This window comes from Mobula hypostoma, chromosome 1 (assembly GCF_963921235.1).
Source record: "Mobula hypostoma chromosome 1, sMobHyp1.1, whole genome shotgun sequence".
NCBI classification, from domain to species: domain Eukaryota; kingdom Metazoa; phylum Chordata; class Chondrichthyes; order Myliobatiformes; family Myliobatidae; genus Mobula; species Mobula hypostoma.
The window spans coordinates 248,902,566-248,918,619 of record NC_086097.1 but is presented as its reverse complement, the minus strand read 5'-3'; the positions used below and the strand labels follow the sequence as shown (position 1 = coordinate 248,918,619).

Sequence of the window (16,054 nt, the reverse complement as noted above, 5' to 3'; positions counted from 1 at the left end):
TATAACATATAGTTACAACAGTGCAACAATACCATAACTTGATGAAGAAAGTCTGTGAGCACAGTAAAGTTCAAAGTTTCTCAAAAGTCCCACATCTCACGCAGACGGGAGAAGGAAGAAAAACTCTCCCTGCCATGCCGACCACAATCCGACTCTGACTCATCCGAAAACTTCGAGCTTCGATCAGCTCTCCGCTATCGAGTACTGAGCGGCATCTCTGTCCGAGCGATTCGATCTCTTTCTCGGTCACCAAAAGCAGGCAAGGCCAGGGATTTTGAGGCCTACCCTCTGGAAGATTCCCGACCACACAGTAACGACAGTGGTGGATGGGCGTTTCAGAAATTTCTCCGGATGTTCCTCTGTGCTTTCACGCCCATTCTCCATCAAATCAGAATTGTCCACGGCCCCTATTTAACAGATACGATATTATTTTTCACCGGACAGCTGCGCACGCGTAGCGCACTGCCATCTTCTCCTCCCGCCTTGTGAGAGTACTCAGTAAGTCTGTAGAATAATAACTACAACGGAATCAACGAAAGACCACCCAACTTGGGTGTTCAACCAGAATGCACAAGACAACAGACTGTGCAAGTGCAAGAAGAAGAGACTATAATAAGTTAATAAATAGATAGATGGGTTCATGAGCCCGATGGCTGAGGGGTAGTAACTGCTCCTGAACCTGGTGTTGTGAATCCCGTGGCCCCTGTACCTCCTTCCTGATGGCAGCAACGAGAAAAGAGCATGGCCTAATGATGGATGCTGCTTTCCTGTGACAACACTTTCTGTAGATGTGCTTAGAGGCGGGGAAGGCTTCACCCTCGAAGGACTTGAATATACCGATTGCTTGTTTTCCACATAGTTATGCTTATCTGACTACCAGCTCCTGTTAACCTTAGGAGAAATTCCCACCAAATAGAAGGAGCTTCCAACCATCTCCAGTGAGGTGTTAGAACACCACGGTGCCGTAGCGGTTGCCACGACGCTATTACAGCCCGAGGGGTCGGAGTTCAGAGTTCAATGCGAATGTCCTGTGTAAGGGGTCTGTACGTTCTCCCCGTGAATGCCTGGGGTTCCTCCGAGTGCCCTGGTTTCCTCCCACCGTCTGAAGACGTACCGGTTTGTAGGTTAGTTAGTCATTAAAGGTTGTTGAAGGTTACAAGAGGATATAGACAGGAATCAGAGTTGGGCAGAAAAGTGGCAGATGGAGTTCAATCCGGGTAAGTGTGAGGTCATGCATTTTGGAAGGACAAACCAGAAGGTTGAGTACAGGGTTAATGGTTGGTTACTTAAGAGTGTGGATGAACAGAGGGACCTTGGGGTTCAAATCCACACATCCCTCAAGGTCGCTGCACAGGTTGATAGGATAGTTTAGAAGGCCTCTGGGATGCTAGGCTTCATTAATAGGGGGATAGAGTTCAAGAGTAGAGAGGTCATGTTGCAACTCTACAAATCTCTGGTGAGACCACACTTGGAATATTGTGTTCAGTTCTGGTCACCTCATTATAGGAAGGATGTGGAAGCTATGGAGAGGGTGCAGAGGAGATTTACCAGGATGATGCCTGGATTGGAAACAAGTCTTATGAGGCAAGGTTAGCAGAGCTGGGACTTTTCTCTTTGGAGTGTAGAAGGATGAGAAGGGACTTGATAGAAGCCTACAAGTTTATGAGAGGCATAGATAGGGTGGATAGCCAGTACCTGTTTCCCAGGGTACGAATAGCAAACACCAGAGGGCATATGCACAAAGTTAAGGGAGGGAAGTTTAGGGGAAACATCACGGGTAAGTTATTTGCACAGAAGGTCGTGGGTGCCTGGAATGACTTGCCAGGTATGGTGGTGGAGGCTAAAACATTAGGGCTATTTAAGAACCTCTTGGACAGGCGCATGGATGAAAGAAAATTAGAGGGTTACGGGGTAGTGTGGGTTTAGTACTTTTTTTTAAGGAATATATGGGTCGGCACAACATCGAGGGCCGAAGGGCCTGTACTGTGCTGTAGTATTCTAGTGTCTAGTGTCCAGGTCCCTGGACTCCAGGTCTCGAACTCTGGACTCACCAAAGACAGGTCCCTGAACTCTAGGCCTTGAACTCCAGACTCGCCAATTACAGAACCCTTAATTCTAGGCCTCGAACTCCAGACGCGTCAATTACAGGACCCTGAACTCTAGGCCTCGAACTCCAGACTCGTCAATTACAGGACCCTGAACTACAGGCTTTCATGATATTAAACCAGATTCTAATTCTGATATAGTGACATGTGTCTCGCTCTGACCAACTCATCACAGCAAATTGTCAAGGCATGTAAATGTACAGTATTTTGTGAATAAAGTTGATCCTTGATCTTATCTGAAGGAACAACACTGTCAGTTCTATAAATAAAACTATAAAGCCCAAAGGAACAGATGTCACTCCATAAAATCAGTCATAGCTTCACAAAAATTGGTGAAATCAATTATTAGTAACAAAAAAAGCCGCACTTCATCACTGAGAAATTTCAGTCAGCTAAAAGCTATTTCTGTCCGTTCAGACGTTTCATTTAACTTCAGAGTCTAAAAACAGCAAAAATGAGACAATCCAATGGCTTTGCCAACTTTGTCAGCATTCTTTCAGTTTCATGTTCCCAGATTAGTAAACAGGTTGAAAAGTTGCTGGTCGGGTTAGTGGGCTTGAAGAGGGTAAACAGAGGGAAGCTGGTTAGTAAGGGTACAGATTTAAACTTTGAAACTAAAGACAGAGGGAAAAGATTGTTGGCAAATGCTGAAAATTTAGAACAAAACCGGAAAATGCTGGGAACACTCCACTGTCAGGTAGCCTCCATGTGAAGATAAATCAGAGGCAACTTTTCACCATCAGAATCAGGTTTATTATCATAGGTCATGAAATCTGTTGTTTTGCCACAGCAGTACAGAGCAATACATAAAAATAATATAAATTATAATGAAAAACATACGCTCATTAATTCTTCATCATTATGTGCTCGTCATTCTTTATTACAATTCGAAGTGGTACATAGAGTTCATATGTCTAAAGACAAGCTCTCTCGCTTCTACGAAGATATTTCCCTTTACTGTGATAGATGTACTAATGGAGTGGCCACACTAATTCATAAGTTTTGGACATGTCCGAGCCTTGAAAAATTTTGGAAAGATGTATTTCAAACTTTTTCTGTACTTTTCAATGTTAGTTTTAAGCCCAATCCCTTGACTGCCATGTTTGGTATTATTGAGGATAGTGCTACAATACTGAAGCCATCTAATTTGCGGGTATTGGCCTTTATGTCTCTTATGGCCAGGAGGACGATCTTGCTCAAATGGAAGGAGGCCGCCCCGCCCACTCATGTTCAACGGCTATCTGATGTTATGTTGTGCCTTGATCTAGAGAAGATTCGTTGTTCGATTTCCGATTCTAAACATGATTTTCTAATGTTATGGGGGCCCTTTCTGAGTTATTTTCATAATCTTTGAACTGTTATTAAAGTTTGGATCTGAGCCATTATTATTATAATATTATATGATAAGGTATCTCTTTTTCTTCTCTTTTTTTTACCAACCAGCTCATTTTGGTAGTGGGGGTAGATCGTTTTTAAATAAAATATAATTATTTTATTTTATTTTATTTCATTTTATTTTATTTCATAACTGAATCTTGTTTTCTACATGATTGATTTAGAATATGGGATACTGTGATCCTACTACTGTGATTTAAATGTAATGTAATTTGTATTACTTACTTGTATCCTTATGAATTTTGTATTTGTATTCATGCAATTTATATAATATTAATAAATAAAACATTGGAAAAAACATAGAAAGAAAAATATAAATAAATAATTCACTTGCAGTGTGTATATATATGTATGCTGAATAGATTAAAAATAATGCTAAAACAGAAGTAATATGTATTTTTTTAAAAAGTGAGGTAGTGTTCATGAGCTCAATGTCCATTTAGGAAACATATGGCAGAGGGGAAGAAGCTGTTTCTGAATCGCTGAGTGTGTGCCTTCAGGCTTCTGTATCTCCTACCTGATGGTAACAATAAGAAGAGGCCATGTCCTGGGTGATGGGGGTCCTTAATAATGGATGCTGCCTTTCTGAGACACCCCTCCCTGAAGATGTCTTGGATACTATGGCAGCTAGTACACATGATGGAGCTGACTAATCTTACAACTTACTGTAGCTTCTTTCGGTCCTGTGCATTAGCATCCCCCCCCCCACTCCCACCATACCAGTTGGTGATGCAGCTTGTCAGAATTCTCTCCACAGTACGTTTATGGGCATTTTTGAGGGTATTAGGTGACAAACCAAATCCCTTCAAACTCCTAATGAAAGATAGCCATATCAGAATCAGGTTTATCATCACTCGCTTCTGTTTTCCCCTGCGGCAGCAGTGCAGTGCAATGCGTAAAATTACTGCATAGCTATATCTATATATCTATGCCTAAGACTTTTGCACAGTATCAAGTACACAGTACTGTATATAACAAATTCCCCTTAGATCCATTGCCCCCCCCCCCCATCTCTCTAGTGTCGGGGACAACATGATGTGCTGGAGGAACTAAACAGGTCAGACAGCATCTGTGAGGATGAGTAAACAGTCGACGTTTCGAGCTGAGACCCTTCATCCGGGCTCCATAGATGCTGGCTGACCTACTGAGTTGCCCCAGCATTGTATATATACACAGAGGGACCCACTGCAACCAACATCTCTGCTGTTTGTGTCAAAATTTCATTCAATGGCTCAATTTAATATCAGAAAATGTACACAGTATACAACCTAAAATTCTTACTCTTCTCAGGCATCCATGAAACAGAGAGAAAAAAACCCGATGAATGACATAAAAATGTAGAGAACCCCAATAGCCTCCCTCCCCTCCCATGCACAAGCATCAATACTCCCCTCCCCCCACCACCCCCAAGAAATAGCAAGCCTTCAAAGACCGTGATCTATAGACCGTCAAAAACTACTGTCCATCCCATCACCTCGACATCTCAACCAGCCCCTCTCTCACTAATGAGGGAGAGAGAGATTTTATTCCTGCCCCAGAGTGAGCGTACACTCTCCTGGCGTGTGCAAGGCGACCTGAACTCTCTGCTCAGTTCACAGAAGCTGCAGAAGCTCACGTTTCCCATTGCCACGCGGAGACCTGCCGGACAGTCAGACCCTCAGACTCTCGGTACGTGGAACTGGGTTTTGACACCACAGCCCCGAGTCGCAGCGTCCTCAAATGGGACACAAAATCCGGGAGGAGCTCAGCAGGCAAGGCAGCATCAATGGAGGGAAATGAATAGTCAGCATTTCAGGCCCCCAGACCCTTCATTGGGACTGGAAAGGAAGAGGGAAGAAGCCAGAACAAGATTGGGGGAGGTGGGGGAGGAGGCAGGTAAGGTCAGGTGAGGAGGAAGGTGGATGGGTGGTGGAGGGGAGAATTATGTGAAAGGCGGAGGTGGTAAACGGCTGGGAAAGAAGGAATCTGATGGAGAAGAGAATGGGCCATGGGAGAAAGGGGAAGGAGGCGGGGACACCAGGGAGAGATTAGGGTAGGTAAGGAGAAGAGGTGTGAGAGGGGAACCAGAATGGAGAATAGAAAAAGGGGGAAGGCATAGGGGCAGAAATTGATGTTCATGCTGTCAGGTTGGAGGCTACCCAGATGGAAGATGAGGTGTTGCTCATCCAACCTGAGAGGGCCCCATCGTGGCAGTACAGGAGGCCATGTACTGACATGTCCGAGTAAAAACAGGAATTGGAATTAAAATGGCTGGCCACCAGGAAACGCTACGTGTTGCGGACAGGACAAAATGGATTGGGTCAGAATCTATTGTGTTTACCTGACAGGTTCCTGGGTGAGGGCCAGCTGGAAGTCCTGGATCTGTCCAAGGTGTTGGCCGGCGCAGGGGCCAGCCGATCGGAGCGCACTGGGAGAGGCCGTGTTGGCCAGACACTGGCTGCCACCGCCTCGGTTCCGCCGGCTCGCTCCGACGCGGTGGCGGCCTGATTCCCCTGCCCCACTGCGGTCTCCGCCAGGTGGCTGGCGGGTGCCCGGGTGGTCCCTGGCATCGGCGGGGTAGAAGCCTCCGTTGTTTGGTCCGAGCCCCACAGCTTATGCCACCAGCCCCATTGTCCGTGCGCACCGCCGCACAGCAGCAAGGTGAACGTGACAGCTGTAAGCCACACCGACATGGCCGCTTCTTGTAAGGCACGGGAGATAAAAAACAGAAGCCTTTACAATGGCTCAAGGCTCCCAGCCCTCCGCTGTTCCATTCTCCAGCCTTCTGCACTCTGCCCCGTTCTTACCAGTCTGCTGCTTCACTGGGTGGAGCAGGGGCGTTTGTGCAGAATTGTCTCGTAATTCCAAGCAGCTGACCCAGTGCCAAGGTGATGTTGAATTTGGCGTCAGTCCACGGGTACCCAACCAAATATTTCCATCTGTTAAGGAACTGCACAGTATCTTGGCTGCCTCAGTCTTATGTGCCAGCCAAAGCAAAGCAGTGGCTTCATCTTCTCCAGGGCCAATCGCCTTGAGGTGATTGAAGAATAAGATGCAAGTGGTCTTCGTGCAGAGATCTCCGGCTCGCCTGTCATTACATCCTAGTAAGTACCACGATGCCCCACGGCAAGCCTGGCGTTCAGCAACATTTCAGCCGTGTCACGAGGGGGAAAGAACAATCGTGTATTTATACCGGAACCTGAGGGCGTTGCAGAGCACTGAACAGCCAATAAGAAGGACTTTGGAAGTGCAATCAGTGACATTATGCAGGCAAACACGGCAGCCAATTTGCCCACAACTGTTTCCCACTTACAGCATTCTCATAATTGACAAGTAGGGCCTGTACTGTCCTCTAAAGTTCTAAGCTCCATGTTCCATGTTCCAAATTCTAATCTCTATTTGATTAAGGGATGAATATTGACCAGAACAGTGGGCATTTCTTCTTTTTTGCTGAGGGACCTTATCGATTCACCAGAGAGAATGGACGGAGTCCGTCAGAACACAGTTCAGCTAATCAAAGTTAACTGCAGATTCTGCAACTTTGAAAACCCGCTTTTCTTACAATTAGGCCTTTGTCTGTGTTTAAGCAGACTTCAGGCGTTAGTATGCAACCAGCGCAGTGATGGGAACCCACAGGTTTTTCTTCGCGTCGCAGGTGACATGAACATATCCCAGCTGAAACCCGAGGGGGGGAAAGAGGATCGTGCGTGTTTGGCGTGTCCTTTTCTTCCCGCGGTTAGAGTTGGGATTCCGAATAGGTCCTCCTCTGGAAACAAAACATGACTAGAAAGGAACATATCCCTGCAACACAGTGGTCTCTGTGTCAGCCACGGGAAGTACCAGCCTTTAAGAACTGAAAAGGAAGAAGCTGACGAGGGGGGACTGATTTGCATTAAGTTTCAGACGAACACAATGCAGAGGAGCGATGCAATGAACTACAGTTACCCCAGCAACAACAGCGCTGCTCAGGAGTATTTGGAACGTGGAACTGCTTCCTCTCCTCATTCTCTGCGAGTTTGGTGAGATTATACCCACTGAGTGATCATGGGACTGTGGATTTTACAAGCTCATAAACAGCGGTGGCCAGGATCAGCTGCACGTCATGTCTTGGAATAATTGACCGTTCACACACAGGGTACGTAACGAGTCCCAATACCGTTATTAAAGCATTGACACAATAAAAAGGGGCACATGGTCTGTGGAATGAAAACGCAGGTGCTGGAAGCACTCGGCAGGACAGAGAGCGTAGTTGGCAGAGGAAGCTATGGCCGAAGTTGATGGTACTTTCCTCAGCCCACAAGTGGACAGAATTTAAACCGGAGTCCGTACGGCCATAACATGATCAAGCAGAACCGGGCCACTCGGCCCATTGAGTCCATTCCGCCACACTATCGTGCCCGATCTATTAACCTTCTCCACCCCATTCTCCTGTCTATGGCAAGTAACCTTTGACACCATGACTAATCAAGAATCTAGCAACCTCCACTTTAAATATACCCAATGACTTGGCCTCCACATCCACCTGTGGCAATAAATTCCACAGATTCACCACCCTCTGGCTAAAGAAATTCCTCCTCGTCTCTGTTTTAAAGGGACATCTTTCTTCTCCAGGGGTTCCCAACCTTGCCATGGATCAATACCATTAAGCAAGGGGTCTGTGAACCCCAGGCTGGGAACCCCTGTTATGCCCTGAAGCTGTGCCCTCTCATCCTAGACTCCCCCATGATGGGAAACATCCCTTTCATTTCCAAAAATGAGGAACTCTGCAGATGCTGGAAATCCAAAGCGACACACACAAAATGCTGGAGGAACTCTGCAGGTCAGGCAGCATCTATGGAAATGAATGGATAGCCAACATTTTGGGCCGAGACCTTCTTCTCAGTCCTGGAGAAGGGTCTGGTTCTGAACATTGACTGCTTTTTAACTTCTATCGCTGCTGCCTGACCTGCTGAGTTCCTCCAGCATTTTGTGTGTGTTGCTCTCCACATTCACTCCATCTAGCCCTTTTAATATTCGATAGGTTTCAATGAGATCCCCCACCATTCTTCTAAACACCAGCGAGTACAGATCCAAAAGACATTAAATGCTCCTCATACATTAACACTTCTATTCCCAAAATCAATCTTGTAAATCTCTCCGGGATCCTCTCCAATGTCAGACCATACTTTCTGAGGTAAGGGTCCAAAGCTGCTCACGATGCTCCAAGTTCGGTCTGACCAATGGCTTCAATGTAACCATAAGACGCTGCATACTGTTGTGGGGAAGAAAAGTTGCTGCTGCTCCCTTGTGCCGCATCAGGGCGGCAAAGCGTAAGAATTTACTTTGCCATTGCTTCAGCATTTGTCTGTTTTCGTATGAGGCTGAGTTGGTAGCTCGACACTCAAACCAGTGCAGATGGAAAACATGGCCGGGTTTGAACCCAGAACCACTCGCATCAAAGTCCAGTGCTGACGTCACCACATCACTGGCTGGCTCGGTGACGGCAAGACCTGACTCACCCAAAGCCAGCTCCAGGCAGATTTTCACCAGGATGCTGCCTGGATTAGAGAGTAAATCTTGTGAGAGTCGGTTGAGTGAGCTAGGGCTTTCCTCTTTGGAGAGGAGGAGGTTGAGAGCTGACTTGATAGAGGTGTACAAGATGATAGGATGGAGTGGATAGTCAGATACTTTTTCCCAGGGTGGAAATGCCTAATATGAGGGGGCATCACTTAAGATGATTGGAGGACGGTTTAGGGAGTTGTCAGACGTAGGTCTTTTCACACAGGGAGTGGTGAGTGTGTGGAATGCGCATTTAAGAGACTCTTAGACACGGATAGAGAAATGGAGGGTTATGAGGGAGGGAAGGGTTGGATTGATCTTAGAGTAGGTTAACATTGTGGGTCGAAGGGTTTCCACTGTGCTATAATGTTCTATCTTCTATAGAATGTGCAGTGCTGTTTCATTTTCGCATCCATAGATAATGCATTAATTTGCGTTTTATTGAAGAGAGAAATAGTTTGCTTTCTGCATTATTATTGTAGAGATAAATATGGATTAGGAGAACTGGCTTGCCCACGGAAGGCAAAGAGTGGTTGTAGATGGGTCATATTCTGCATGGAGGTCGGTCACCAGTGCAGTGCCTCAGGAATCTGTTCTAGGACCTTTACTCTTCATGATTTTTATAAATGACCTGGATGAGGAAGTGGAGGGATGGGTTAGTAAGTTTTCTGATGATACAAAGGTTGGAGTTGTGGATAGTGTGGAGGGCTGTCAGAGGTCACAGCGGGACATTGCAAAACTGGGCTGAGAAGTGGCAGATGGAGTTCAACCCAGATAAGTGTGAAGTGGTACATTTTGGTAGGTGAAATATGATGGCAGAATATAGTATTAATGGTAAGACTCTTGGCAGTGTGGAGGATCAGAGGGATCTTGGGGTCCGAGTCCATAGGACACTCAAAATAGCTGTGCAGGTTGACTCTGTGGTTAAGAAAGCGTACGGTGTATTGGCCTTCATCAATCGTGGAATTGAATTTAGGAGCAGAAAGGTAATGTTGCAGCTATATAGGACCCTGGTCAGACCCCACTTGGAGTACTGTGCTCAATTCTGGTCACCTCACTGCAGGAAGGACGTGGAAACTATAGAAAGGGTGCAGAGGAGATTTACAAGGATGTTGCATGGATTGGGGAGCATGCCTTATGAGAATAGGTTGAGTGAACTTGGCCTTTTCTCCTTGGAGCGACGGAGGATGAGAGGTGACCTGATAGAGGTGTATAAGATGATGAGAGGCATTGATCGTGTGGATAGTCAGAGGCTTTTTCCCAGGGCTGAAATGGTTGCTACAAGAGGACACAGATTTAAGGTGCTGGAGAGTAGGTACAGAGGAGATGTCAGGGGTAAATTTTTTACTCAGAGAGTGGTGAGTGCGTGGAATGGGCTGCCGGCAACAGTGGTGGAGGCGGATACAATAGGGTCTTTTAAGAGACTTTTGCATAGGTACATGGAGCTTAGTAAAATAGAGGGCTATGGGTAAGCATGAGGAAATCTGCAGATACTGGAAATACAAGCAACACACACAAAATGCTGGTGAACACAGCAGGCCAGACAGCATCTATAGGAAGAGGTACAGTCGACGTTTCGGGCCGAGACCCTTCGTCAGGTCTAACTGAAAGAAGAGATAGTAAGAGATTTGAAAGTGGGAGGGGGAGGGGGAGATCAGAAATGATAGGAGATGACAGGAGCGGGAGGGATAGAGCCAAGATCTGGGAAGTTGATTGGCAAAAGGGATACAAGGCTGGAAATGGGAGAGGATCATGGGATGGGAAGCCTGGGGAGAAAGAGATGGGGAGGGGAGCACCAGAGGAAGATGGAGAACAGGCAAGGAGTTATTGTGAGAGGGACAGAGAGAGAAAAGACAGAGAGAGAGAAAAAAAAGGAAAAAAATAATAAATTAATAAATATATAAATAAGGGATGGGGTAAGAAGGGGAGGAGGGGCATTAAACGAAGTTAGAGAAGTCAATGTTCATGCCATCAGGTTGGAGGCTACCCAGACGGAATATAAGGTGTTGTTCCTCCAACCTGAGTGTGGCTTCATCTTTACAGTAGAGGAGGCCGTGGATAGACATGTCAGAATGGGAATGGGACGTGGAATTAAAATGTGTGGCCGCTGGGAGATCCTGCTTTCTCTGGCGGACAGAGCGTAGGTGTTCAGCAAAGCGGTCTCCCAGCCTGCATCGGGTCTCGCCAATATATAGAAGGCTGCATCGGGAGCATCGGACGCAGTATATCACCCCAGCCGACTCAGTCCTTCCAGGTGAGGTGTGTGGGGCTCTTGGTAAGCCTAGTAATTTCTAAGGTAGGGACATGTTCGGCACAACTTTGTGGGCTGAAGGGCCTGTATTGTGCTGTAGGTTTTCTGTGTTTCTATCTCTCCAGTGACGTACCCTGGGACTTCTTTTAAGTGAGGAAATAAGTTTGAACGCTGTTTCTCTGGAACGACAACTGGCTGAGTGGGCACTGAGGAACTGTGAAGGGTATAGATAAGGCAAAAGCAAACACACACACACACAAGATTATTCAAAATATTATTGAAATATTAAATGCACAACATAAAGGCAGACATCCCACCTCTCCCGGAAGTTTCGGGAGTCTCCCGCAAATTGATGGTGCTTCCTCCCTGAAATGAGTTTTTGCTGGGTGGGATGTCTGTAAAGGGGAACCTGAGGGGTAATGTCTTCACTCAGAGGGTGATGAGAGTGGCACAAACTGCCAGAAGACATGGTGGATTTGGGTTCAATTTCAACATTTAAGAGGAATTTGGATGGGAGGGGTTTGGAGGGCTTTGGTCCGGGAGCAGGCGATGGGACTTGTTAACAACAATAGTCTAGTTTGGGCTAGATGGGCCAAAGGGCCAGGTTTCCATGCTGCAGTTCACATTACTGACGTTATCAGCATTAGTGGAGCATTCGCAGTGACTCATCCCGTCAGCCAGTTCGTACCCCAGACCCAGCTACAAAGATGAGCTGGGTCCAAGGAGAAAGCTTCTCTGCTGATTAACACTGCAGTCCCAGGTCTGGGAGTGGGATAGCCAGCCCCCGAGCTGTCCCTGATTCTGACAGAGCGTGCAGAGGTTCGAGTACTGCTTGGTAGGGCTGCCAGCCCCCCTCTCCCAGGGCCTGTTCTGACAGCCACTCCCACTTCCATGACCCCTTGGCCAACTTTCAAAGGCCTCACAGTGAGCTCGCTGCATTCTGTTGCTAGGCACCAGAAACATCCATTGTGAAACCTGGCGCCACGGGGAAGCCTTCCAGCACTCTGGAGAGAGGAGTGGAAAAGAAACGGCGGAGGGAAACTATGGAAAAATTCAACTAAAACCAGATCCCAAACATCAGATGTTACTGCAGAAGCCAAGGGCTAAACACAGGACATCAGAAAGACAAAAAAAAGTTGCTGGAAAGGGCAGCTCAGGCAGTAACAGTGAAAAGGTAGAGTTAAGTCCTGAATTAAGGAGCACAATAACCAGACTGTTACCACTTCCACTTTAGTTCAGTGGGTTCTAGTCTGACTAATAAACCCAGCATATGAGCTGCAAGCTTCACCCTAGGACCTTTGTCAGTTGTTGCATATGTTTAGTTTTTCATAAATTCTGATTATTTTCCTGTAAATGCCTGCAAGAAAATGAATCTCAAGTAGCATACGGTGACACATACTGTATGCACTTTGATAATAAATTGACTTTCAAGATCTTTTTCATCGGTCGAGCTGGGCTTCTGAGTGAGTGGACTCGAGTTCTGGAGTATTTGTAAAACAAGTATAACAGCCATTTCTGTTCAAGTTATCAAAGGATCTTTCGGGAAGGGGTGGTTCCTTCACGCTGCGTCTGTTCCAGTAGCAAACTACAGACGATTACAACATTCTGCGTGAAAGGAAATTACTTCTTTCCCAACTACCTTGATAGTTTACTCTTCTAAGATCAACCTCTCTAGCAAGTGAACTAAATAAAGGTTTTCAGCTACCCTGAAAACCCCGTCACCCTGATCCCTGACACCCCTCTATTAAATTCATCCCACAAGTTCAAAGGAGAGGGTGGAACTACAGGATAATTTCTCCCTGAAAGGGGCAATAATTAGGAAGAAGGCATGTAATTAGGAATTTGTGGTGATTCAGTAATTTGCCAAAGACTCTCACAAATTTCTACAGCTGTACCGTGGCGAGCATTCTGACTGATTATATCACTGTCTGGTATGGGGCTGGGGGTGAGGGGGCACTGCACAGGACTGAAATAAGCCGCTGAAAGTTCAATCTCGGCCATCTCCATCATGGGCACTACCCTCCCCAGCATCCAGGACATTTTCAAAAGGTGATGCATCAAAAAGGCAGTGTCCACCATCACCCAGGACACACCCTCTTCTCATTGCTACCATCAGGGAGGAGGTACAGGAGCCTGAAGACACACACTCAACATTTCAGGAACAGCTTCTTCCCCTCTGCCGCCAGATTTCTGAATGGACAATGAACCCATGAACACTACCTCACTATTTTTGCTCCTTTTGTACTATATATTTCATTTATTTATTATATATTTTTTTTTCTTGTAGTTAAATTTTTCTATGCTTGCTTATAATTTTAATATAATCACATATGCATGTAGTTGTTCAGTGAGTTTCCAGTAATTCTAGTGGGCTGAAGGGCCTGTACTATGCTGTACTATTCTATGTTCTATTTTCTACGTAAGCTTCTAAGATGCTATGCAGCAGGTATTACGCCACATGAATCTGGCTATTTACATCTTCGAACACTGAATATAAAATATTACACCACAGTGCAGGCCCCTCTGGGCCCCACACTAAGGTCAATCTAATTTGAAGAGATTTGGCATGTAAACAAATACACTCACAAATTTCTATCGTTGTACTGTGGAGAGCATTCTGACAGGCTGCATCACTGTCTGGTATGGAGGGGCTACTGCACAGGACCGAAAGAAGCTGCAGAAGGTTGGAAATCTAGTCAGCCCCATCTTGGGTACTAGCCTGCAAAGTACCCAGGACATCTTCAGGGAGCGATGTCTCAGAAAGGCAGCGTCCATTATTAAGGACCTCCAGCACCCAGGGCATGCCATTTTCTCCTGTTACCATCAGATAGGAGGTACAGAAGCCTGAAGGCACACACTCAGCGATTCAGGAACAGCTTCTTCCCCTCTGCCATCTGATTCCTGAATGGACATTGAACCCTTGGACACTACCTCACTTTTTAAAAAATATATTATTTCTGCTTTTTTGCATGTTTTTTAATCCATTCAATATACATATACAGTAACTGATTTATTTATTATTTTTTTCTCTCTGCTGGATTATGTATTGCATTGAACTGCTGCTGCTAAGTTAAATTTCACATCACATGACAGTGATAATAAACCTGATTCGGATGTTTTCCTCCTACATAGCCCTCTGTTTCTCTATCATCCATGTGCCTATCTAATGTTCCTGATATATCTGTGTCTACCACTGTCCTGGCAGGACATTCTACACATCTGCATACTCAGTGTAAAAAACTTACCTCTGACATCCCCCCCCCATACTTTCCTCAAAGACCTTTAAGTTGTAGCCCCTGACATCTCCTCCGTGCCTACTTCCAAGCATCCTAAAACTATGCCCTCTTGTGCTAGCCATTTCTGCCCTGGGGAAAAGTCTCCGGTTGTCCACTCTTCTGCCTCTTTGTGATGAAATTTGTTGTTTTGTGTCAACAGTGCAGTGCAATATATAATAAAAATTGAATTACAGAAAGTACGTGTATATATAAAAGGTTAAATTAAGTAAGTAGAGCAAAAAGAGTGAAAATTGTAGTGAGGTGGTGCTCACATTTGTCTTTGTTCATTCAGGACTATTCATGGAAAGGGGTGTGTCCACTGAGAAAGGAGGGCACTCGGCCCATCCTGTCCATGCTAGCAAAACAATGCAGTTGTTACATTCATTCAGTCTCAATACTCTCGAGTTGCAGCTTTGAAGTAGTCTGATACAATTTTGCAACAGCAGGGTACTTTCGAAACTTGGATCAGTGAAGGCTGTTTGACGGCTGCAGCAGGGCTTGAGTGCTAATACCTCCTACAAACCGAAACCCAGCGACAGAGGCGACAACAAGGCTTCACTCCAAGATGAATGACAATCAAACCTGAAGTAAGAACTATGAACTAATAAAAATAACTGTAAATTACAGTAAGTAACTTCTTACTTCTTGTATTAAAAAAGTTAAATTAAATAAGTAGAGCAAAAAGAGAAAGAAAAGGTAGTGAGGTGTGTTCATGGGTTCAATGTCCATTCAGAAATCAGATGGCAGAGGGGAAGAAGCTGTTCCTGAATCGCTGAGTGTGTGCCTTTGGGCTTCTGTACCTCCTCCCTGACGGTAAAAATGAGAAGAGGGCATATGCTCGATGATAGATGCCGCCTTTTTGAGGCATTGCTTCCTGAAGATACCCTGGATGCTGGGGAGGCTGGTGCCCATGATGGAGCTGACTGAGTTCACGACTTTCAGCAGCTTATTTCGATCCTGTGCAGTGCCCCCCCTGCCGTACCAATGAAGAATAAAAAGTAAGTCACCTCAAACCATCTAACTTGGGGTGGGGCGGGGGGGTCATCACTCATCACTTCCCTGGCTTCAGTTTGACTCATTATATAGTCTGATATATGACCTCATACAGCACAGCTGTCTTCGGTTAAGGATGAAAGGCAAGACTTTTAAGGGGAACCTGAGGGGGATCTTCTTCACGCAGAGGATGGTGTGAGTGTGGAACAATCGGTCAGCGGAGGTGGTGGATGGGGGTTCAACAGTAATTGAAGAGAAATTTGGATAAGAACATGGATGGGAAGGGTAGGGGAGGCTGTGGTTGGGGTGCATACCCAGGAGGGAGATGGGCCAAAATCTGTTCCCGTGCTGAAATGCTCTGCGATTCCATGAAAGGACACATTTCTCTGTACGAGTGTGATAAATAAAGCTAAAACTTGAAATATCCTTCCTAGACCTTGCTTCTGTCGAGACCCTTCTTCAGGACTGGAAAGGAAGAGGATAGATGACATAATAGGAAGGTAGAGGGAGGGGGAAGG

The 16,054-nt window shown here is 45.8% G+C and overlaps 1 protein-coding gene across 3 annotated transcripts in view; it reads right to left on the bottom strand.

Moving 5' to 3' along the window:
- Positions 1 to 16,054, bottom strand: part of LOC134356188 (collagen alpha-1(XV) chain-like) — a 342,799-nt gene that overhangs the window by 214,551 nt on the left and 112,194 nt on the right. For 2 of the 3 annotated variants that reach the window (XM_063066907.1, XM_063066918.1), the window contains exon 1: positions 5,821 to 6,626. The exons of the other annotated variant lie outside the window; for it this stretch is intronic. In XM_063066907.1, coding sequence (XP_062922977.1) covers positions 5,821 to 6,172 — 352 coding nt within the window. In that variant the 5' untranslated portion in view covers positions 6,173 to 6,626. Of the gene's footprint in view, positions 1 to 5,820; positions 6,627 to 16,054 lie in introns of those variants that run through there. 3 annotated transcript variants of the gene reach the window in all.